We start from the raw sequence: 23,473 nt of genomic DNA on the forward strand, positions 1-23,473 counted from the left end.
AATACTACATTTTCTTTATCCATTCATTTGTCGATGGACACTTATGTTGACTCTGCAAATCATGAAGAGTGCTGCAAGGAACATGGAGTGCAGAGGAGAAGCAGCAGCCCGAGACACCAGACCTCACCTCTGTGGCAACCAGTGGAGGGTCAGGCCACTGCCAAGGCTGCCAGGTGCCCCGCTCTGTCCCCAGCTCAAGATGAGAGGAAGCCAACACTCTCCCCAAACCAATCACAAAGGGCTGGCTCCTCCTCAGCCGCTCCGGCCTCCCTCAGGACGCACCTGAAGCCTTCCCTGTTTGTTTTATTGGGTTTTTGTATTTTTTTATACCTTTAATTTATATACCATAAAATGTACCCATTTATTATCTAACTGCAGGCTGGGCACAGTGGCTCCCACCTATAATCCCTGCACTCTGGGAGGCTGAGGCAGGAGGATCCCTTGAGCTCAGGAGTTCGAGAGCAGCCTAAGCAAAACAGAGACCCCATCTCTACTAAAATAGAAAAACTAGCCAGGTGTTGTGGCGGGAGCCTGTAGTCCCAGCTACTTGGGAAGCTGAGGCAGGAAGATCACTTGAGTCCAGGAGTTTGAGGTTGCTGTGAGCTGGGCTGATTCCACCACACTCTAGCCTGGGGAACAGAGTGAGACTCAGTCTCAAAAAAAAATAATAATAATAATAATAATAAGTAAATAAATACAGTCTAACTGTAGACTTAGTGTAGTGTGTCTTTAGCATAGTCCCAAAGGTGTATGACCACTGCCACTCTAATTTTAGAACACTTTCAACATCCCAAAGAGAGACCCCACAAGTACCCGTTAGCAGTCACTCCCCACCCTGCCCAAGCGCCCCAGGCAAACACTTGTCCTCTTTCTGTCTGTCAGTTTGCCAACTCCGCACACTTCACATACATGAAAGCCTAACACGAGGTCTTTTGTGACTGGCTTCTTTCACTCAGCACAGCGTCCTGGAGGTCCATCCACGTGGTAGCCTGTGTCAACGTGGCGCAGGACACCCCATTGTACACCCTTGTGTGGGTACAGATATCTTGACTGCAATGCTGGCCTGCTGGGTGACTATGCCAGCATTCTGAGAAACAGCCAGTCTTTTCCAAAGTGGCTGCACCATTGTGCCTTCCTGTCAGTGCTGAACAAGGGTCCCGGCTGCTCCGGGCCTCCACAAACGCTCGCTGTTGTCTTTTTATCACCCAGCACTGCATAGCGGTGTCTCACTGTGGTGCGTGTTTGCATCTCCCTAATGACGCTGGGTGGCTCTTCAGGTGCTCACCAGCCATGTGTGTATCTCAGGGCAACGTCTATTCAAATCATTTGCCCACTTTCAAAGTATCTTCTTTAGGGAAAGATCTATTCAAATCATTCGCCCACTTTTAAAGTTGAGTTGTCTTTTTGTAGGTGAATTGTGAGAACTCCTTACCCATTCTATATTCTATTCCCTTATCAGATACATGATAATTCACAAACATTTTCTCCCATTTTGTCAGTAGTCTTTCCACTTCCTTGGGGGGTGTCCTTTGATGCACAAAAGTTTTTAGTTTTGACCAAGTTCAGTTTATCTATTTCCTATTTTGTCACCTGTGTTTTTGGTGTCATACATAAGAAACCATTGTGTAACTCAAGGTCACCAAGATTTATTCTGTGTTTTTTCCCTAAGAATTTTATAGTTTTAACTATTACATTTAGGTCCATTTGGAGTTGATTTTTATGGATGGTGGAGGGTGGAGAATCCAATTTTATTCTTTTGCATGTAATATCCATTTGTCCCAGCACCATTTTTGAAAAGACCATTCTTTTCCCCCATTGGATTTTCTTGGCACCCTTGTCAAGAATCAAGTGATCATGTGAGGGTTTGTTTCTGGAGTATTCTGTGAATTTATGTCTGTCCCTCTGCCTTGATTACTGTAGCTTTGCATTAATTTTGAATAGGCAAGTCTAAGACTTCAAACTTTGTTCTTCTCTTTTACGACTGTTTAAATATTCTTGGGCCCTTGCATTTGCATATGAATTTTAGGATCAGCTTATAAAAAGCCAGCTAGGTTCTGACAGAGATTGCCTTGGATGTGTAGATCACTTTGGGAGTTTTGATATCTTCTGATCCATGATTATGGGATACCTTTCCATTTAAATAGATCTTCTTTGAGTTTTTTCAACAATATTTTATAGTTTTCTGTGTACAAATCTTACACTTTTGTTAAATTTATTTACATAGTTATACGTGTAAATTCTTCATTTTATTTTTGCATTGTTCATTGCTAGCATACAGGGTAGCCATAAAGTTCAACTGCATACCAATTTAAACGCACACAAACTTTATGGCCACCCTATGGAGAAATGAAATTGATTTTTGTATATTAATCTTGTATCCTGCCACATTGGTGTACACATTTAGTTGTAATAGCTTTTTAGTGTATTTCTTAGGATTTTCCATATGCATATGTGATAAACAGAGTTTTATGTCTTACTTTGTTTGGGCTGCTATAATATGACAGACTGGGCAGCTCTCAAACCACAGAAGCTCTGCAGGCTGATAGAGTTGGTATCTGGTGAGCGCTGCTTCCAGGTTCACAGATGGCAGTCTTCTTCCTGTGTCCTCACACAGTGCAAGAAAGGGGCCAGGGGTCTCTGTAGGGTCTCCTTGAAAAGGGCAATAATCCAATTTGTGAGGGCTCTGCCCTTATAACCTAATCCCCTTCCAAAGGCCCCACTTCTAGGCAGCACCTGTGGCTCAGGGAGTAGGGCCCTAGCCCCATATACCAAGGGTAGCGGGTTCAAACCTGGCCTAGGCCAAACTGCAACAACAATAACAACAACAAGCCCCACTTCCAAATAGTCACCCTAGGGGTTAGGATTTCAATATACGTACAGGGGACACATTTTCAGAACACAACGTTTTACTTCTTCCTCTCCAGGATGGGTGCCTTTCCGTGTCAATTTCTGTGCCCAGAACCTTCAGCATGATGTTGACTAGAATTGGTGAGTGTTCATCCCTGTCTTGTCCCTGACCTCAGGGGGAAGCATTTAGCCTTTCACCTTGAGTATGGCCTTAGCTGTGGCACATGCCCTTTACTGGAGGAAGAAGTCCCCTCCTGTTCCTAGTGATCTAAGTGTCATCATCACCAAAGAGCCTTAGGCTTTGTCCAGCTGCTTTGCCTTTAGCTATGGAGATGGTCACAGGGCTTTTGTTCTCTATTCTATTAGTTTGGTCTATTACTGTGATTGCTTTTTGGATTTTAAATATAAAGCTGCCCCACTCCTCACTTGCCTTTGAGTCTCTGCTAAACACAAGTGACGGTGGCCAACTCCCTTGCTAGTTTCTATTTGGGTGGTCTTCACATATGTCCACAGGGTTCTGTAATGGCACCCCCAAAGAATGTGTGCTCCTTGGGGGCAGTGAGTCTCAGCCTCCAGACCTGTGCCAGGCAGAGAAGCCTCTTGGTCAAACCCAGCAAAAAGGAGCCAGGCCAGGCCCTGGCACCCAGTGTTATGGGCATGTCACTGCCTTTCCCTGCCCAACACCACTGGGGAGCAACTCTGCTGCAGACGGGGACACTGAGGCACCATCCCAGAGTCACATGGAGTGGGGGAGTCCTAGACAAACCCAGCAGCCCCACGTCCCCAGGGCAGTTGGCCCTCAGGGCCTTCTCAGCAAGAGGTGCCCAGGGAGGGGCCTCCTACCCTTGGGCATGACTGCCAGGCAAGCACCCTCGTCCCCCTTCCCTCATCCTCTAACATAGCTCACTTGGGTATTTGTCCATGGCATCCTGGAACCAGGACAGAAGCTCCACAGGGTCCAAGCATGTCCTCTGGGTGCCCCCAGAATGGCAGTGACACAGTCATGTCATTGTTGGTCATGAGTCCCCCGAGGTCCTCATGAAGTCAAGCTGGTGGGCCACCAGGAAGAACACTTAAGAGGTAGAGCTCATAGGTGCCAGTGCTGCCTGGTGGCCACCCTTCTCCCCACAAAGCCTAGCCTTGTCGTGCCTGTCATGAATTCCACGTGGGGGCTGAGGCAGCCCAGTCAGTCCAGAGGCAGGACTGGGAAGGCCCATCCTGCTACAGGCAGGACAGAACGTAGCCCTAATACCACGCCCCACCACCTACCCTGGCCTCAGCATCCAGCCCTGTTCCCCAGCTCTGGTTGCCCCCAGCCTCACCCCTCTGCCTGGAATGCTCCTCCCATCCCTGTCTAGTGGGTGCTGGCTCCTTCCTGGCTCTTCAGAGCCCCCACATTGCAGGGTGTTCCCATTCCCCCTCTCAAGCATCTTAGGAATTCCCTTCATCCCTAGCACTGATATGGCTGGTGTGACACCTGTTGCCCCCACCACAGACCAGGTCCTCACGAGGAGGGGCCTGGTTGCCTGGTTCCCCACAGCCAGTGCCTGGAACAGTGCCTGCCACACAGCAGGCATGCACCTGCTAAATATCTGACGCTTGACTAAAGGGGAGGAGGGAACAAGCTGGCCGCCAGCCCACAGGACCTGCTTTTGGAAGCTGGTGGACCAAGGACGCTGTGTACATGGATCTGTCCCTCCTCCCACTCCCAGAGGGTGGTGTCAGTGTCTCCCTCTACCTCCCCTGCTGAGGATACTGCCCACACCTTTGTGGAGAGGCATCTTGGGGACAGCTAGAAATGATGGGAGAGCAGGTGCCCGGGACACCACCGGACCATTTCCTCACACCAAGGCCTTTCCTACCCCCTTTCATTTATTTATTGTTTTCCTACTTTAATAAGTTGGTCTATCTTCTGCCCCTTTAAAAAAAAAAAAAAAAGAAGAATCCTTGGACACCCCCAAGTGAACACACCAGTTTCTTTCCTTACAATAGCATGCAACATGCACAAAACATAAAACTGGGTATAAACTTGTGTGTGCAGCTCTAGTGCAAGGGTTATGATAAAACAAACTTGAAAATTCATCATTGAGAAAACTACAAAAGTAGTAGCTACAGATGGTCACCACAGAACTGCTCTATCCAGCACAGTAGCTACTGGCCACTCAGGGCCACCTAAATTTAAGCTACAGTGAAATACGATTAAAAATTCGGTTCCTTGTGGCCATTCTTCCAGTGCCTAGCAGTTAAGTTACCCAGACATGGAGCATTCCCTGCTCTGCAGAAGGTCTGCTGGGCAGTGGCAGGACCATGTTTTGCTGAGATGACCCAGGAGAGCTCTTGGGACCTGGTCCCACATAGTCTCCAGGTAAGCCCCTGACCATGAAGCAGCTCCACAGCCCACGAGTTTTCTTGGGGAGGAAGTGGAAAAACCTTCCTCAGGGTATCACCTGGGGCAACAATGCTCACTCCTCCATCTGGGGCCCGGGAAGCACCGCTCACTCTGTGGATCAGGCTCTACTTCCTCATTAGTCCAAAGCAGGGAGTTCTAGGAGAGCCAGAGGGCTGGGTCTGGCATCCCTGCGGTACGCACAACCATGATGAGCTTGCAGTGTTTGGGGTCAGCAAGTTAGGCTACCCTTCCCATGGGACAAGGGACTGGCTGTCCATAGTCGCGTTCTAGGACTGTTATGCGGATACCTCCGCTGACTTCTGGGCCTCGTGCCTACCCAGATTCCCGCCCCAGGGAACACTGTCAGCAAAGCGCGCTGTCTTTGCAAAGCCACCAGCAGGCGCATCACCTGCTCCGGGGAGCCCTACCAGATTGTCCAAGGTGCCTGAGGCGGCAGGAATGGCTAAGCTCCCTGGCAGACACTACATTGTCCTCAGGCGTCGCCCTGCCGCCACCCCTTCCGGGGCTCAGAGCGACAGCACTGTGGGAACGTTTTCCACGCTCAGCAGTGTGACCCAGGCCCCGACCGCCCGAAGGTCCCAAATCCCTCGAAGTGCGCGCGCGCGCGGCGGCTGGGAGGTTGCGGCTCCTCTACGCCTGGGGCTGGGCGCCCAGGCGGCCGGAGGCGGGGCGGGGCGGGACGCAGGGTGGGGCGGGGCCTGCTGGGGGCGGGGCGCAGCGGCCTATAAGCTGTGCCGAGCGGGGCGCGCGCCCGGACAGACAGCGAGCGCGCAGCAGCGGCGAAGATCCTACCGCACACCCGACCAGGCCGTCCGAGTCCCGTGTCCGCGCCCCGCGCACCCCGCACCCAGCTCGCCCCGCCCCGGCCTCTCGGCCCCCCAGCCCACCAGCCCCCCGGCCGCCCGCCAGGCCCCGCTCCCGGCCCGCCCGCCGTCCCGGACCGGCCCGCGCCCCGCAGGCCGCCCTTCACCCGCCGCCATGGGAGTAGAAGGCTGCACCAAGTGCATCAAGTACCTGCTCTTCGTCTTCAATTTCGTCTTTTGGGTGAGCGGTGGGCCCGGTTGGGCTGGGCGGGGACGAGGACGCTCCCCTCCGCAGGCAGGTCCGGCGGCCACGCTAGGCCCCGCGTTGGGGGCGCAGCGCGGGCCGAGAAGTTGCGGCGCCACCTGTGGGCTCCAGGCGTGGGTTGGGGGCGTCGCCTGGGGCCGCCGTGCTCCCGGACGGCGGGATCGGGGGCTGCGAGCAGAGTTTCCAGGCCCTTGAGGGTCGGGGCCCAGCCCTACGGCCCAGACCGGGCGTCGGGGGGCCGCCGGTGTGTTCCCACTTCGTGGTGGTGATGCGTGTGGTGGGTCGCGGCCGGGAGCCAGGCGCTCGGCAGCCCTTCGGTCGGCGAGAAGCCTTCGCAGCCCCCGGCTGCCGTTTCGGGGCCATCCAGCTTCGCTGGGACGCAGGGGGGCTCGAGGGCGGGACTTCTGGCGCCCCGCCCCCATGAGCTCATCTGGGCCACCGCCCCTAGATAGGGGGACGCGCACTCTCAGCCCGAGCCCTGGGTTTGTCCGCCCTCTTCCTCCAGTCCAATCCGCACTCTCCAATCTGTTGTTGCCACATTGGGAACAGCCGTGGGGGAGGTCAGACTTGGGGGGGCGGGGCGCACGACAGGGAGTTCACGGTGCCTGGGATGTCCCGCGTGCTGGGACATGGGAGTGGAAGGCTGCACCAAGTGCATCAATGCTTGCACCATGGTGGCCCCGTTCCTTGATCTCCCTTTCCACTCCCAAACTGATTCCAGCCCTGGCCTCGCCTCCAGGGGGCATTTTGGGGGGTTTGAGGGGAGGGCCCAGGCCGTTCTGGTGGCACTCTGAGCACCCGGGGCCTGCGTCCCGGGAGTAGATGCCAGGCCTCCACTTTGGAAAGCTGTGCCCACGTGTGGGTCTTCTCTGGGTGCCTGTCTGGGTGCAGGAGGGTCCTCTGCTGAGAGTTTCTCTCCACTGACCTCAGTCTTCCCTGCTGGAACGTGATTGATGGGGCTTTTGCCTTTTGTTTCTATTTCCTGTCAGTGTTGGAATTGGGGAGGGGGTAGAGATTCCTTGCTGGCCAGGAAGGACTGTGAGGCATCCGTCCCTGGCTGTGTCCTGCCTCCCCTTGGCTGGGCCCCTTACAGTGACTGTGAGTCCCTCCCAGGCCCCCCAGGTTGCCAGCCCCACTGGACTGTGTATTTCTCCAGTTGGGGCAGAGAGGGCAAACTTCTGAAATGGCCCCTGGAGCCAGTGTATAGCACTGGGGACATCTGTTTTCCATCTGGACTGCTGAAGCCACCAGTACAGATCATTTGGAGGGGGAAGGACCCAGACAGGACTGGACTCCCAGCTGAGAGTGGAGTTAGATCACACCACATCTTCCCAAGCCTCCGTGGCCTTTGCTGTGCCCTGGGAGTGGGTGCAGGGAGCTGGCAAGGGTGGGCTTGCCTTGCCCAGGCATGGCCCTGCCACCTTGGCTGAAGAGGCCAGGGTTGACTGGTGCTTGCCTGCTTGGCCCAGGACACCCAGGATTCCCTTTGCTGGCTCTGCCTCGTCCCCTGTGAGGAGCTGTTGGGCATGGGGCAGGGAGCTGAGGGGGTAGACCAGGGAAGGGGATTCCTCCAGAAGTGATTTTCTTTCCCCTGGACTGTGCATGAGCATTGGGTGAGTCCCTCCCACCTGCCCAGCTGGGAGGGCTCCTGGGAAGCTCCCTGGGGAGCCTGGCCCGCCCAGTCCGGTGTTTTTCCCTTAGCAGCAGGAGCAACAGCCCCGGTGGAGCAGAGGGGTGGAGGCCTAACACATCCTCAGGCGCCCTTTACCAAGGCCCGGCCCTCCCCTCCCAGGGGCCCACCCAGTGTAGAGCATTGAGAACTGATTCCGGCCATAGTCCTGTGGACCCACCACCCACACAGGACCTGCCCAGCCAGGGACATAAAGCCCAGTAAGGTGGTACTGGCAGGCACCACCCTGGCAGACCCCCCTATCTCTGGCATCACAGGGCTCGGTCGTATGAACACAGTCTCACAGGGTTGTGCCTGTGAGAGTCCCCACCCCACTACTCTGATCCTGGGCCTCAACTTCTTCCCTTCCACAGTGAGATCCCCAGTGCCTCGGTCTCTTGGGGTTGTCTCAGATCAGCTAATGCACCTAAGTGCTGATTGAGGGGCTTGGCAGGGAGGGCTCAGGGAATGGATGTTGGGCACGGTGTCCAGAAGGAAATGAGCCAAGGAGAGCTGGGCCACCAGAGCAGGAAGTGCCTTGGGAGTGGGCTGCAGGCTGGAGGACCTGGGACTGGGGCAGGAGGAGGCTGGTAGAGGAAGAGGGCACTGGGCGTCTGGATGGAGCACTTTTAAAAGGCTTCCCCTGGGGGAGTAGGTGGAGAGATGAGAGGCAGACTGGCCTGCTCTTCCACAAGCACCAGTGTGCACAGGCTCACTCGCTGGCTCTCCCTCTGGGAACCTAGACAGAGTGCATTCAGCTGCTGGGAGCAGGGCAGGAGAACCAGGATGCATCTGTGAAATGAGTATGACAACACCTTCTCCTTGCTGGCTGGGCAGAGAGAAGACAAGTGTCCCCCCAACCCGGGACTGGCTTCTCCTCCAACCTAATGTAACTGGTGGCTGCCTTCCAGTGGCAGGGCAGCCACAGTGGGCTGGGAAGGAGGCTTATTAGAAACCTTGCTAACTGGCATTTAATTCTTGCTTCCAGACACCAGATGACTGTCTGTCACTTAGTAAGTCTGTCACCATCCTTCCGGGACAGGGGTGCAACCCAGGCAGGCCCTGGGTGGGGGCGAGGACTTCCTGTACCTGGTTTCATGGAGTTGGGAGTGCATGGACTTTCCCTCCTCCCAGGCTTTCTGTCTGCTCAGCCATGGGGAAACAACTGCTAGGACCAGACAGAGGAAGTCTGTGGTTTGTCCCTGTAACAGATTGACCCCAGTGAGGGTGTCTGAGAAGGGAGGGGTGCAAACTCTCAAACAAAGGGCTGGGGGCCTGGGACCCTGGCTGCCCTCTGGCTGGCTCTGCCGTGGTCCCTCACATCACCCACTCTGGTACCAGAGCTGGTGCCCAGGAGCATCTGGTTCTTTCCCTGGGTTTGATGGGCTGGCCCCCACCCCAGACCCAACTCCCAGGTTAGTTCCACCTCCAGAAATGGAGTTCTCCCCCATCCTCATAACAATCTCCAATCCCAGACAAGAACACACCAGCCCCTCATCCCACATGTCAGGGGACCCTCTGGTCATGAGATCAACAAGGCTTAGAGTCCAGGTGCCAGAGGGAGGGAGCAAGTTGTCACCCTGCACTGGCCTGGGTTTTGGAAGAACCCTGGGTAGGGGTGGGGCTTGGGAAAGGCCCTGATGCCCTGTGACCCCAACTGGGCACAAGGGATTGCCAGTTGACCTTCCGGTCCCGGAGGTGCCCAACTGTTCCTGTGCCCCCTTTTCTGTACAGATTGTGAGGCTAACCCAGAAAGGGTCCTCAGTGCCTCCACCTCTGAGTCCCTCCCACCTGTCCAGTAGGATGGGCTAGGGCCTGGCCTGCTGGGCAGCTTCCAGAAGTCTCTAGACTTACAGTGCCTCTCCTATGCACCCCACCCACACCTTGTATTTCTGGGCCCAATGTAAGCCTCTCACAAGTGGGCTGCAGAGCAGGTGCTGAATGAGGGGAGACCATTTGGGAGTCCTCTAGGTGGACCCCCCACATGGGGTACCCCTTGCCCAAGGAACTGACTGGCAGCTGGTGGTTGAATCTCAATCCCAGGCTAGAGGTTGGGCTCACAGCAACCCCCCATGGTGCCAGGGCTGACAAGGGCTGAGGGTCCAGGGGTTTGAGGCCTGGGTGGCTCAGACCTGGTAAGTGCATCAGTCAGTGGTGGAGTACCCCAGCAGGGGCTGAGAGCAGGCTGGGGTCCACATCTCCCTGCACCAACTGCCTGGCTGCCTTCTCTGGAGATGTAACCCTTTTACTAAATTTGGACAGTTTGTCCCTAATTATTGAGCTAACAGGTGACCATTGAGAGGAAAGTGGAAGACAGGAAGACTCAGGCCACTCTGCCACATGGAGAGGCGGGTGATGGGTGGGTTGTTAACTTCTCTGGGTGTGCCTGAGGATGCCCCTGAACCAGCTTTACTTGGGCCGTTAACTTGCGGTTGGGCATGGGGGTTGGTTCTGCACCGCAGCTGATAGTGATCTGGGGGGCCTGTTCCGGGGGTGTGGTGGGGGTGCAGCATGAGTGAGGGCCCCAGAGCTCCAGTCCTGGTGGTTGGAGGGGCCTGAGCTGGGGGCTCGAGGGTGAGGCCCCAGGGGCTTCTGAAGGGCAGCTGCTTGGGAAGCACAGATTCTAGACGGCCCTGCCTAGAGCCTGTGGGCAGCTCATCCAGCTTCCTGCTCCTCCACACCCGGAGGGCTGGGCCTGACCTCAGGCTACACAGGACACTCCTGCCTTCTGTCTGAGGGGATGATAACAGCTCCCTGGAGGTGGCACTCCTCTGTGCCTGGCAGACCCTGGGCTGGGAGCCGATCCCACTGACCCCCAGCACTGCTAGGCTGTTCTCAGGCTCCTCAGAGTGATAAGGAAACAAGTTCCCAAGTGCCAATAGGAGGAGGTAGTGGGCATGAGGCTGGAAACCAGAGCCACAACCATAGCTACAGTGTCCTAGTGTCCTTGCCCTGGAGTCTCCAGTGAAGGCTACCATCAGGGGGTACCCAGGGCAGGGGGCCATGCCCATGTGGGAGGAGGTACCAGCCCTTGGCCAGGCCATGCTGGGCAGAGATACCTTGAGCACCCTGGTATTCTTCTGTCTGCTCACATGTCTCCTACCTGAGCACACCCACCTCTAGTCACCTCCCCTGGGGTGTCAGCCCACCCAGACCTCTTCCTTTGAAGCACGCAGCTCTGGGGTGCTGGCTGTACCCCACAGCCCCATGCCGTGCCCTTTCTGGCAGGCCACTAGGGCAATCTGAGTCCATGACCCCCTCACAGGGCCCAGGGGGCAGAGGGACTTCCTAGAGGTGGGGTGGACATGGGGTTAGGGGCAGGCACATGGTCCGGCCTGTGCCCATCCCCAGCCTGAGAGGCAGTGCAGTGTCCTTCAAGCCTGCGCTCAGCTCTTGGCCCTAAGGAAAGTAGTTCTCACATCCCCCTAGCCAGAAGGGCCCAGAAGGACCAGCATCCCTGTCTGACACTTATTTTTAGATGCCGGGACAGGCGGCTTCCTGAGGGCCTGGGTGCACGAGTGGGCTTCCTTTTCCTGCCCAAGGTGAGGATTCCTGTTCTTCCCTCCACACAGCCTTCCTGACTCCAGCTGCTTTGGGCCCTGCTCCCAGTGGCCAGGACAGAGTCACAGGGCAGCCCCTATGTCCCAGGAAGGCTGGGATGAGCCCTGTGCCCTCAAGGAAGGCGGGAGTGAGTGCTCAGCCCCTTCCTCTCCACATCAGTACCTAACACTCCCCGCCTTATGTCTAGTGTCCCTTCCTGGCACACGCTCTTCCCTCTGGCCTAGCCCAGTATCCCCAAGGAGATTTCCTTCCTTCCTTCCACCTCTGACCTTCACTGGCCGAGCCAGCTGGGCACTCGCTGGTACCATTTCCTAGCACGTCTTTACACTGCCCTGGTGGCAGTGAGGAGGCACAGCCTACAGCCCCCTGAGCTTGCAGCAGGCCCTCCGCCTGGCAGACCCTCTCTCCAGAGCATGGAGGGAGAGTCTGGGTAGAGACTTGGGAACACTCAGCTGCCACTTAAAAGGGGCGAGCCTATGTGCTCTGTCCTGGTCCCCCCAAGACCTGTGGGCAGGACTTGGGGTGACCACTTGGCCCAGCAAGGTGGGGGTGAGGTGTGGACAGGATGAGCAGACCCCTATCCCTTCCTGAGCAGGTAGGGGCATGTGTGCTGGCCCAACGGCTCTTGGCTATCCAGGGTCCAGTGGGTAGCTGGCACCAGAGGGGCTGTCTCCAGCCTACTCGGGTGGTGCCTGCTCCCTTTTACTCTCTTTTAGCCACTTCTTGGAAACAGCAGACAGGCTGGGCAGGAACCCAGCGTGCTTGGCAGCCCCTTCCTGCAGTTGCCTCTGTTATTTATTAGTTCTCAGGGAGGAGGAAGGAGGAAGCAGAAACAGAGCCCTTGATGGAGCTAGAGGGCTCCTTTCTGCCTCTGTGCCCTGTGTGGAGCCCCCGGGAATTCACACGCTGCCTGGGCTCGTGCTACGTAGGGGTGTCCCAGGAGACGGGGCCAGGGCAGGGGTGCAGCAGGGAGGTGTCTGGACAGGGATGATGGCAGCATTCTGGACGTCGTCACTTAAAAAACCTGACGATATTTGCCAGCACCGCCCAGTGCCCTGTGCCACAGCAGCATGCTGGGTAGTCTGTGGGATGAACTTCATGTTCTTTGCAAAACAAGAACAGTGGAGGCAGAGAGGCTAAAGTGGGCCTGCCACCCAGGTCACAGGGGACCCAGCAGCAAGGCTCGGCCTACACTTCACATCTGTGCTCTGGCCTTCAGCCGACACCATCACCCATGTTTGCCACTAGTGCTGGGCTCTCCTGTCGCTAACATGCACATCCACTGTTTACTCCAGTTCCTTACTTTGCTTTCCTCTAGCCTGAGCTCCATGGACCCGACTCACATGTCCAATCACTTGCTGGCTATAGGAAGCCTGGTGAGCCCTGAGCTTCCAGCTCCCGCTTAGGAAGAAGTTGGCACCAAGATGGTAGCCTGTGTCCTCTGGGCCCAGAGGAAATGTTGACCCCTTAGGAGTTCAGTCACCAGGGGTTTTGGGTATTTTCCAGAGGGCTTTATTGAAGGTGTGATTGTCACAGAGTGAATGCACATATTTCAAGTACAACTCAGTTCCAGAGGAACTGTCACCACCATCAGGAGAGTGGACATGTCTCCAACCCGAAGTGTCCCCAGGGCCCTCTGTAGGCCCCCTTTCCTGTCTCTCCTCCCTGCCCCACACGTGACTTGCATTTCTTATACTCTCACGTGAATGAAGTCGGAGGTGCCCTTCTGTGGTCGCTGAGCCCCCAGCATAGCTATTCGGAGGGTTAGCTGTGTGGCCACGTGTAGTCTTCCTAAGGGCAGCTGAGCTGGTTCCACTGGAGGATCCACCCCAGGGCTCATGCAGTCGCCTGCTGGAGTATATGGGCTGCTTCTGGTTTGAGCCCATTACAAGAAAAGTTGCTGGGAGTATCCATGTGCAAGTCTTGCAGGGACCCATGTGCATTCCTGTTGGTAAACACCCTGGAGCAGAATGGCTGGGTCGGGTCATGTGGGAGGTCTGGGCTGCACCTCCTAGGATAGTGCTAAACTCTTCCAAAGCTCCAGCCCCCCTGCAGCTGTGGGTGGGCAAGCCAGGACTCCACCTTCTCGTCAGCACTTGGTGGGTTCCGTTAGCCCATCAAGTGGTGGGTATGTCAGGGCCTCAGCGAGGTTTTACTTGGCACTTCCCTGGTGACTGACATGTGGAGTGTGTTTGCCGTCTGTGTCATCTTTGGTGAAGTGTCTGTTCCTGATGTTTACCTGTCTTTTAAAATTTGGATTGTTGGTTTCCTTACTGCTGAGAAAGTTTTTCTTTTGGAAGTTTCTTACATGTTTTGGGTCCAAGGCCTATACTGGACATTTGCACACCCCAGTCCCAGCCTTGTCTGTGCCCTGACAGTAGTGTCTCCTAAAGAGCAGGTCTCCCTCACGTCCTCTGCCACCCTTCCCACCCAAGCCCTGCCTTCGCCTCCCCTGCCATTGGGCTGGTTCTTTCAGCTGGACACTGGGTGACGATCAGCCCGTGTTGTCACCTGGCTCCAGCTCATGCACTCTATGCAGGGACTGGAGTGGCAGATGTGCAGGTATTAGGTATGGGCTCCTCCCTGCCTCCTCCGTATCACCCCATCTCTAGCTGTCCCCACAGCCTCTGGCCTGGACGGTCACATGGGCTTGGGCACTTCTGCCCTCCAGGCCAGGGTAGCATCCTGGTCCCCCTCTGCTGGGAGGGCCTGGGGGCCTTGGGGCTCCTGTCTGGAGGCAGCCTCTCCACCCAGCCCTGGTGTGGCACAGAGAGCCCCCCTTCCAAAACAAGGGGGGTGTTGAGGTGGCAAGTTGAGGTGGCAAGTTGGCCTAAAACCCCATACTGCAGAACTGGGTCAAGCATTACTCTGACAGACATCTTGGTTAGGTGTGCTGTTAGATGGGATTGCCTGAGGTGGTTGCACAGGAAGTTGGCGGTCCCTGCCTGGCCAGGGAGGGCGCGAGGGGGGAGTCTGCATCCTAGGAGCAGCTTTGAGTTCAGCTCTGCTCTGCAGACGGGGACGCCGAGGCACAGGACAGGTGGCCTGGCAGCAGCCCCATGGCTTCTACTGCTGAATCAGGGTTTGTAACCAGGTCTCGGTGACACAGAGGGAGGGATGGGGGTGGGAGCTCTCCCATCCACTTGCCTCTCCTGAAATGTCACAGAACCACCTGTGGACCACAACTTCAAAACAAAACGATGTTTTCAAGGCACTGAGGAAGCCAGAGTTACCACAGCAACCCTTAGCCTTGCCAGCCAGGGGGATGGCCTGGCTCTCTGGGGCCACCTGCCAGCTCCACCTCCCTGCCCCCATGGCAATGATAGGCACAGAGGGAACCCCAAGCTGTCTGCTGCTTTGCGATCCCCAAGGCCTTGTCATGTAAGGTGCATTTGGGGTCCCAGCTGCTAGAACATTTCTGGCTCAGCTAGAGGCATGAGGCACACTCCATGCCCTGCAGGGAAGATCTGGGGCTCCTCCCCCCATCAAGAATCAGAAAACTGAGTTGAAACTCCCTAGGAGAGGCCATGGCTACAGCTCACAAGGACAGGGGCTGAGAAACCACAGCTGCTGTAGTCAGGGTGCCTGGAGACAGTGATCTGGCGTTTTTGCTGGGGAGCCACCAGTAGTTCCTTTGAGGGTGACAGCCCAGCTGCTGCTGACACCCACAGGTCTCATTTTAGGCCAGGCCCTGTTCAGAAGGTCACCTGCTCCACCCATCTGCACTTCCTAGGGAGTCCCCAGGCCTCTAGGGGCTTTCCTTGGGGCCGGGCCATAGTGCTGGGGCCTGTACTGCACACCTGCCTGAACACACTCCTCCCCAGTCCCACCTAGGGCCTGGCCCCATCAGGGCCACTGCAGCAGGGGCCGGACCTGCCTGGGTGGTGTTCTCAGGGTAGTCTCAGTTTCCCTTCTGCACCTGACCAGTAGCTCTTTGTCTGTTGTGAGTCAGTGTCCAGGGACAGCTAGTGCTCATGTGGTGAGGCCTCAGCTGCTGTGGGCACGGCTGGCTGCAGACAAGGTGTTCCTGCTCCTGCTCGGAGGGCAAGGTTTGCCCCTCACTGCCCTGAACTCACAAGGTTGCTGCCTCCTCCCCTGGCTGATTAGGTTCTGGAACCCCCTCGGCCTGGCCCTCAGAAGAGGCAGGCAGAGCCCACCAAGGCCTGTGGGTGTGGGTAGAGGGCTGCTCGCAGCACACCCTTCCCCAGTGGCCACTGCCCAGGGCCTGAGCACAGCCAATCTGCCAGGATTTGGTTCTAGGTAATTCTCTTAATGTCCTCTAGACGGTCCAGCAGTGAGGGCCGGATTAGGGATCCTGGAACTGACTGAATGTCCTTGTCCTTGGAATGTAGTGTCCCCAGGCTGCAGAAGGAGTCTGAAGGGGACCCACCCTGTCTGATCAGGGAGGAATACCTCCCGGCAGTGGCCAGGGCTGCTTGTGGGGGGCCGGGCAGGACTCGGGGTCACTGGTCACTTACAGGGTCCACATGTCTGAGAGGTGCCCTGTGTGTACTAGGACCAGGGGCAGCAGAGGGTGAGCGCCAAGGATGGGTGCATGGGGCATCCTGGGGCCCAGCCTAGCCTGATCCAAAGCCTGGGCTGGCCTGCACTGGGCCCAGCCTCAGGGGCAGAGCCCTCCTGGCAAGGCTGGCTGTGCCCACACAGAACAGGGAGCCCCGTGCCCTGCTGCCAGGCTCCCAGTTTAGCCCCTGCACTGCACTGCTGAGCAGAGCAGAGCTGGCCACTGCGTCCTCTTCCTACGGCCTGTCTCCTTTGCAAGAGTCTCTTCCCGGCAGTGACAGCAGCAGGGATTTGTCCCACAAATTGCTACAGGCCTTGGCCTTACAGCTTCTTGGATGCCACCACCCACAAGGCCCAGTCTCATCACATCTTTACCCCCTGTCCCGGCAGTGGAGGCTTCTTGATGTCCCCAGACAAGCCCAGGACTATTGGGGTAGTATCAGGCCCTTGGGGGAGGGCCCCGAGTTTCCTGGGGTGCTCAGGCCCAGGTGTGCACTCCAGTCAAAGCTAGCAAATAAAAATGCAGGAAGTTCTGTTTGTCATTTGGTGTTTAAGAATATCCCACCAAGTATCTGGGGCACACTTCTGCTAAAGAAGTGTCCAGTCCTAGTTCTGAACCATGGGTTTGACTGGCGACTTGCCTCTTAGCTGGCAGTGCTGCCTTTGTGTCATGCTTCGGAGATGCTAGTGGGAGGGCCGCGGCTCCAAGTGGATGCACCACGTGGCCCCTAGTCCCCAGGGCTCCCTGGGGCAGCTGAGCCCACGCCCGGCCCTTATGTGGACCCAGGCAGTTCAGCCAAGTAGGAACACCATTCAGGACATGTTGCATGTGTGGGTCACACTAATTGTCACAGTGCTCTGGGCTGCATGTAACTTGGTTTCTGGGCTTTTCCCAGCTTGCTGGAGGCGTGATCCTGGGCGTGGCCCTGTGGCTCCGGCACGACCCACAGACCACCAACCTCCTCTACCTGGAGCTAGGAGACCGGCCTGCCCCCAATACCTTCTATGTTGGTGAGTGCCACTTGGGATGGGGCTTATCATGAGCCCAGGGTGGCCTTAGACAGGCAGTCAGGGAGGGCTTCCAAAAGGAGGCAGGGCCTAGCCAGTGGATGGAACAGGGAAATGGCTGATGAGAAAAGCAAGCCATGATGCCTGCTGGGCAGGGAGGCAGCCAGCCAAAAAGGGCTCTTTGTGTGGGAGGGGTGAATGGGAGATGGGGAACCCAACTGATCATCCCTGGGCTGAGCCAGGGCAAGAGGGTGGCAGCTGCCAGGGGCATGAGAGCTTATTTTAATGTGAGGGGATTGGGGGGAGGCTCCCTGGGGAGGGGCATGGCTGGGTGCCTGGGCTGCGTTAGAGCAGCTGAGGCAGCTGAGGCAGCTGCAGCCTGGAGCGCAGGAGAAACAAGACAGAGGCCCCAGGGCCGGTGACTCAGCCCCAGGGCAGGCAGCCGCACCTTGCTGCCTTATTAGGCCATGTGTGGGGGCCTGGGCTCTCTGCCCCACCCCGGAGCAGGGGTGGCGCAGGAGGAGGGCGCTAGGCTGTCCTGTGCATAGCAGCACCCTTCCTCCTGATGCCCCTGGCAGGGGCTTGGCATTGGCCCTGGTGGCTCTCTGGGAGTCTTTGTTGAGATGTTCCTGTCCTTTAAAGGATGGGCCTCTCTCACCAGGCAGAGGGGTGAGCAGAAGAACAGGAATCCTGGGTTCAGGGCTCCAAGTTTAGTGGCAGCTACCCCCAGGCCTGGTGTGAGTCCTGCTTGGCTTGGCTGCAGAGTCGGGGCCCCAGGAGGCTGTCTCAGCCTCCTCCCAGACACCCCAGGGCTATCAGAGCTCCAGTCACACGACCACCCACGCCTTTCTCAGGAGCCTGTGGCTTGCAGTGGGTCCCAGGCCCTTGCAGTTGATCCTGGGACCCTGGAGTTGATCCTGGGACCCTGGAGTTCCCCAGCCGTCTCTTGGGGCCATGGTCCCCTCAGGGGTCTGAGTGTCAGGAGGAAAAAGGGGAAGTCTGGCCACCCCAAGGTGTACATGGAGATCACTGCCCACTGCACATGGGGTCCGGTGTCCTCAGAAGCTTTGCCCACATGTCGGAGAATGTGGGTGTCAGACGGCCTAGCCAAAATCTTCTGAACCCTTGAGGGGTGTTCCTTCCCCTGAGAAGCCCATCTGTGGCCTCTTGTTCCCTTCCTCCCCAGATAATTAGGGACTTGAGGGTCCAGAGGTCCTTGTTCCCTGGGGCTGCTGGATGTGTGAGGCAGGTTCCATGGCATGCTCCCATCCTTTTGCAGGGAGCACTGCCCCTAAGTTCCTGAGAGTCCTCTCTCCAGGATGGAGCATGCTGTGGGTATGTGGCTCCACCAGTGGCTAAGCTTTGGGAAGGGGTTTTCTCTGTGGCCTGCAGGTCACAGGTCAGGGTCTGTCTGGGTGTGGGGACCAGCTAGGGCAGTGGCAGGGTACAGTTTGGGACAGTGCTCCAGGTTTCTTTTCTGCTCCTTGGCCTGCTCTCAAGGACAGGCCACAGGGCTGTGCCAGGCTTCCGCAGAGCAGTGGTGCCTGGGACAGGGGCTTTCCAGGCTGGGCCCTGCATGCCAGGGCGAGGATGGGGCTGGGACAAGTGTGTGACCAGTGTGACTTCCCCCATGGGCCTCAACAGCCCTCTAGCCCTGGGGCTGTCCTCCTGCCTATCCAAAGTTAGGGCTCCCGGCGCCAGGGGAACTGCCCACAGGGAGTGGGGACCACCTAGGAGGTTGGTCACTCAACACAGGGCTGCTACCCTGTTGTGGGCTCTGCCCGTGTCACCAGTGTGGGGGGCACTCCAAAACCCTCTGGCCGAGTCCCTGCCCAACTCACCACCCCATAATTGGCCTTTCCAGTCCTCTTACGTTCCCCAGTGCAGGCTGGCAGGGAGCAGATGTGTCCTTGACAAAGGCTCTTTGTTCAGTGCTGGGAAGGGGGTAGCCTGCTGGGCTCCCGCAGACCCCCACCCCTGTAACACTGTAGGCTGGGCCTGGGCTAGGACCCGGGAGGTGCTGCTGCCAGGCACCCCCTGCCCTGCTGTATGTGACCTGGGGACACAAGGAATGGGGCCTGGGGGATGTGGGTGGCAGGACTGCAGGGGAAGAAGCCTCAGCCCAGGGCGCTGTGCCTCTGGGTGGGAGCCAGCTGCAAGGTGTCCCTGGCAAGATGCCGAGTCCCAGATCTGGGAGTGTTCTGAGCTGGCAGTGGGCTGACCAGGCAGGGGACAACAGCCTGGCTGTGCAGAGACAGCTTAGGCTGCTTTCGATGTTACCGTGGCAGCCCAGGGAAGGACCTGGGCCTGCCAAGGGATGAGGGGTGTGCAGGGTCCTGGAGAGACACTGCCCGCATTCTCCAGGGGCACAAGCCGGGTCTGAGTGGCCACTGCACTGAGCTGGGCCCACATGCAGCCCCGCCCTAGGCTGGCCCTTTCCGCCTCCCGAGAGATATTGCTGCCTGGTCCTGAGGGTGTGGGGCAGTCAGAGGGCAGGCCTACCCCTGCATGCTCCTTGCCGCCCTGGCTGTACCCTGCCCGCGCCCTGCCCATCAGGCTTCAGCCCTTGGAGACTAGAGCATCAGAACCCCATTTGACTCCCAGCTACACAGGGGAAGCTAGCTCAGATGCTCTTCCTCTCAGACATTAGCAAAGAAGGAACTGTCATGTGGTGGGACAGGGCAGGAGGCAGGCGAGACCCCAGCTCCCTCCATGTGCTGGTGCTGGGAGTTGGCATCCATCCAGGAGCCAGGGCCACCCCCAGGCCCACGTCTGGACCCCACTGACGCATCACTTCCCCGACTAAGATGAAGGGGCTCTTAGCACCCCTTTCGCAGAGGCTCTGGGAGTGGGTGCAGATCACATGGGGTGGGCCACACCGCGGTCATGGTCTGCGTGAAGCACTGACTGTGGTGTTCTCGAGTGCTTGCACAATGCTGGTCGGTCCTCACCTTGGTGTCCTTCCCGGGTCACGGAAGAGGAAACTGAAGCAGAAGGTGGTGTGCATATGGCCAGGCTGGGCTGCGGAGCTCCTTGCTGCACAGTGTCCAGCATCCCCTGTCTTCCTCGGACCCTCAGGAGTCCTGGGCAGTGGCTCAGCAGGCTCTGTCTCTCCCCCACAGGCATCTACATCCTCATCGCTGTGGGCGCCGTGATGATGTTTGTCGGCTTCCTGGGCTGCTACGGGGCTATCCAGGAGTCCCAGTGTCTGCTGGGGACGGTAAGACCAGGCCTGGCCTGTGGCTGGCCAGGGGTTGGGGGGCTTGCGTGCAGGGCCAAGGAACTGGGCAGGCAGCAGAGCTGGCATGGGGGGCAGAACCAGGAGCTCCAGGGAAGGCTGCCTGGGACGCAGAGCTCCGGTGCCTCCCCTACCCAGCTGGCCTGGGACCAGCACTCATGCGGTGGCCTCTGCCTCTTCCCTGGAGTTTCAGCACTCTGGTTTTACCATTTAGACTGTAAATTAAATCCCACTGTGGTTGATCTCTATTGTGTCTACTTCCAAAGTGGCCTTTTCTCTTTTTTGAAAAAGCCACCAATGTAGCAGGAAGCGTCCCAGGCCTGTGCCAGCCCCAGTGTCCTGCAGATGCCACTGCTGACAGGAGCTTAGGCCTGGCTGGTCCAGCAAGGGGGAGCCTGTGCCAGTGTCCCCAGTGGGAAGAACTGAGGCACACCCCAGGACCTCCTCCCTGTGGGGTATAAGAGAGAGGTGGGTAAGGCCAACCCCACGCTGCCTATCCTGCCAGGACTGCCTGCAGCCTAACCCTGCTCTCCTCTGCCCCAGTTCTTCACCTGCCTAGTGATCCTATTTGCCTGTGAAGTGGCCGCCGGCATCTGGGGCTTTGTCAACAAGGACCAGGTGAGCCTGGGCCCACTGCTAAGCCTGGAGTGGAGGGAGTAGCCCCTCTGCTCTGTTGTGGGTAACAGTCTCATCTCGCCCATGATCTGTGGGGTGTTCTCTGGGCCCTTCCTGGGCCCACCTGGTAGGAAGGTGTGGGGGGACTACATCAGGAGAGACATTGGGATTTGTCCCAGGGGTGGCAGAGAGGGCATGTCATTCCTGGGGGATGGTCCCTAGCATGCATGTGACTGTGCTCCCCACAGATAGCCAAGGATGTGAAGCAGTTCTATGACCAGGCCCTGCAGCAAGCCGTGGTGGACGATGATGCCAACAATGCCAAGGCCGTGGTGAAGACCTTCCATGAGACGGTACGGCCAGGCAGGGATGGGCAGGGCACACAGGGCCCAGGGCACCCCAGGAGTCCTGCTTCAGCCCAGACCTGGAACAGGCAGTGCCCTGGGGACCTCTGGGCTCCACTGGTCCCTGTGTAGGAGCCTGGTGGGCTGGGCTGACTAAAGGTGCAGGGACCCCATATGTGTCTGCAGTGGGGTATGATACGTGTCCCTGGCTGTCTCCCTTTGGGTTCCCTGGAGCTCTGCCACTGTCTCCCTGCACATGCCCAGAGCTGACTGTGGCACCCTTGGTCTCTGCAGCTTAACTGCTGTGGCTCTAGCACGCTGTCAACGCTGACCACCTCAGTGCTGAAAAACAACTTGTGTCCCTCGGGCAGCAACGTTATCAGCAACTTGTTTAAGGTACGCATAAGGCCCCCCGAGGGTGGGGCCCTGGGTGGTGGGCTGGCCACACAGTGGTCTCTGCTTGCCCTGGCAAGGACAGGCACCTTGTGCCACACAGGCTGGGGATGAAAGTGCACCCACATCACACAGCTTGATTTGCACACTAGCAGGCTTGGAGCTTCCTGACCACCTGGGTTAGCACCCTGGAGGTCACAGTACCCCATGAAAAGCACCCCCAAAGACTTCAGTGAACATCTTCTAGGCAATTCACACCAGTCACACTTTTAGGACACTAGCAACACCAATAATCGTGACCTCACAATGGAAATGGGCACAGGCAGTGTGTCCCAGGTGTGTTGTGTAGTTTTCAAATGGGAGGACAAAATCCAGGCAGAGGCTGGGCTGCTGCAATTACCTCTCCTGAGGTGGGCAGGGGGTTTGGCTGTGAGCCCCCTCTGCACCCTTCGTGCAACGGCCTTGGATTGCTGCGTGACGAGGGGACTAGGAGCTGAGGCTCAGCCCCCCCTTGCAGGAGGACTGTCACCAGAAGATCGACGAGCTCTTCTCCGGGAAGCTGTACCTCATCGGCATTGCAGCCATCGTAGTTGCTGTGATCATGGTGAGCAGGGGCAGGGCAGGCAGGGCCTCTGCTCTGTGGGCTGCTGATCCCAGGGCCTGGGTGCTGACTGTGCCCCACTCACCACCTTCCCACAGATCTTCGAGATGATCCTGAGCATGGTGCTGTGCTGTGGCATCCGGAACAGCTCCGTGTACTAAGGCCCCTGTAACTGTAGTCGCAGGGACCCCTGAAGTGCCCCCTGAGAGACCCAGACACTTCTGAGGGGCCATCACCACCTGTGTACATACATTTCCGGTATTACTCTGCTACACTTAGCCTTTTTACTTTTGAGGTTATGTTTTTGTTCTGAACTTTTGGGGCTGACGTCACATGTAGGTGGCGTGTGTGTAAGTGGAGACAGCCGGGGCCCTGGGGACTGCAGGGCAGGAGTCCTGCTTCTAGGACCCTTTGGGGAGCTCTGCCTGCTCAGCCAGGCCTCTCCCAGGGCCACTTGCCCAGAAGCTCAGCTTGGCTGAGCTCAGGGCTGTGTCCACCCACCCTGCCCATCCGTCCTACGGGCTGCACAGCTCATGCCTTTGTATTCCTTGTTCTCTCCTGCCCCAGTTCAAGAGCCGGGTCTCTGAGCACTCTTATGCCTTCAACACACCTATCCTTTCTAACATGTGACCTTCAACTGTAATTACAACATCTTGAACAGTCATTTAATAAAGAAGGAAAAAATCAGGCATGCTAATAGGATTGTCCAGCCCAATCCTGTGATAGTATCTGAGACCTAGGAGCAGTTGGAGATTACAACTGGTGTGGGTATGGCTGGGACCTCCTGGAGAGCACCCCACGTGGTTCATGCCTTTTTAGGGGCCCTGTGTTGCATATAGCAGCTTCTACCTCAACTCCCACTTGAACTGCCTGTAGAGCAGGAGGGCCAGGCAGCCCGAAGATACAGGACAGGATGGGTCTGCAGTAGGGCACGGGGGAAGTTGTAAGAATCCCCTTCTTCCTGGTGCACATCACAGTGATGATGGACACTGCCACTCCTGAGCACTTGAGGGTCCCCTCCGTGCCCGTCCAGGTGCCCATAAACATGTCAGTGAACAGCTAGGTGGCTCAGGGCCTCAGCTGCACCTCAGAGAGGTCGGAAGGGCAGATCTTAGTCACCTGGGGAGCTGACCAGCCCACAGAAGCAGACGGAGGCTAAGAGGCTAAGCAGCCTCCTGCACTTCCACTTCCCTGAGCA

At 57.4% G+C, this 23,473-nt stretch overlaps 1 protein-coding gene across 1 annotated transcript; it reads left to right on the forward strand.

The window, feature by feature from the left end:
* The first annotated feature begins 6,024 nt into the window (after nucleotides 1-6,024).
* Nucleotides 6,025-22,972, forward strand: CD81 (CD81 molecule). Its single transcript, XM_053560744.1, has 8 exons — nucleotides 6,025-6,301; nucleotides 16,973-17,087; nucleotides 20,207-20,304; nucleotides 20,866-20,940; nucleotides 21,186-21,290; nucleotides 21,576-21,677; nucleotides 22,192-22,278; nucleotides 22,374-22,972. Exons 1-8 carry the CDS (start codon nucleotides 6,236-6,238, stop codon nucleotides 22,434-22,436), a joined length of 711 nt encoding a protein of 236 aa, XP_053416719.1. The 5' UTR covers nucleotides 6,025-6,235; the 3' UTR covers nucleotides 22,437-22,972.
* The last annotated feature ends 501 nt before the right edge of the window (nucleotides 22,973-23,473 follow it).

Source organism: Nycticebus coucang, chromosome 14, assembly GCF_027406575.1.
Source record: "Nycticebus coucang isolate mNycCou1 chromosome 14, mNycCou1.pri, whole genome shotgun sequence".
NCBI lineage: Eukaryota > Metazoa > Chordata > Mammalia > Primates > Lorisidae > Nycticebus > Nycticebus coucang.

Bases quoted from the DNA above. Each gene is read 5' to 3' on its own strand.
- CD81 (XM_053560744.1), top strand. From the start codon at position 6,236: ATGGGAGTAGAAGGCTGCACCAAGTGCATCAAGTACCTGCTCTTCGTC. The intron at 21,291-21,575 runs GTACGGCCAGGC...TGGTCTCTGCAG, and splicing joins TGAAGACCTTCCATGAGACG to CTTAACTGCTGTGGCTCTAG. The intron at 21,678-22,191 runs GTACGCATAAGG...CCCCCCTTGCAG, and splicing joins TTATCAGCAACTTGTTTAAG to GAGGACTGTCACCAGAAGAT.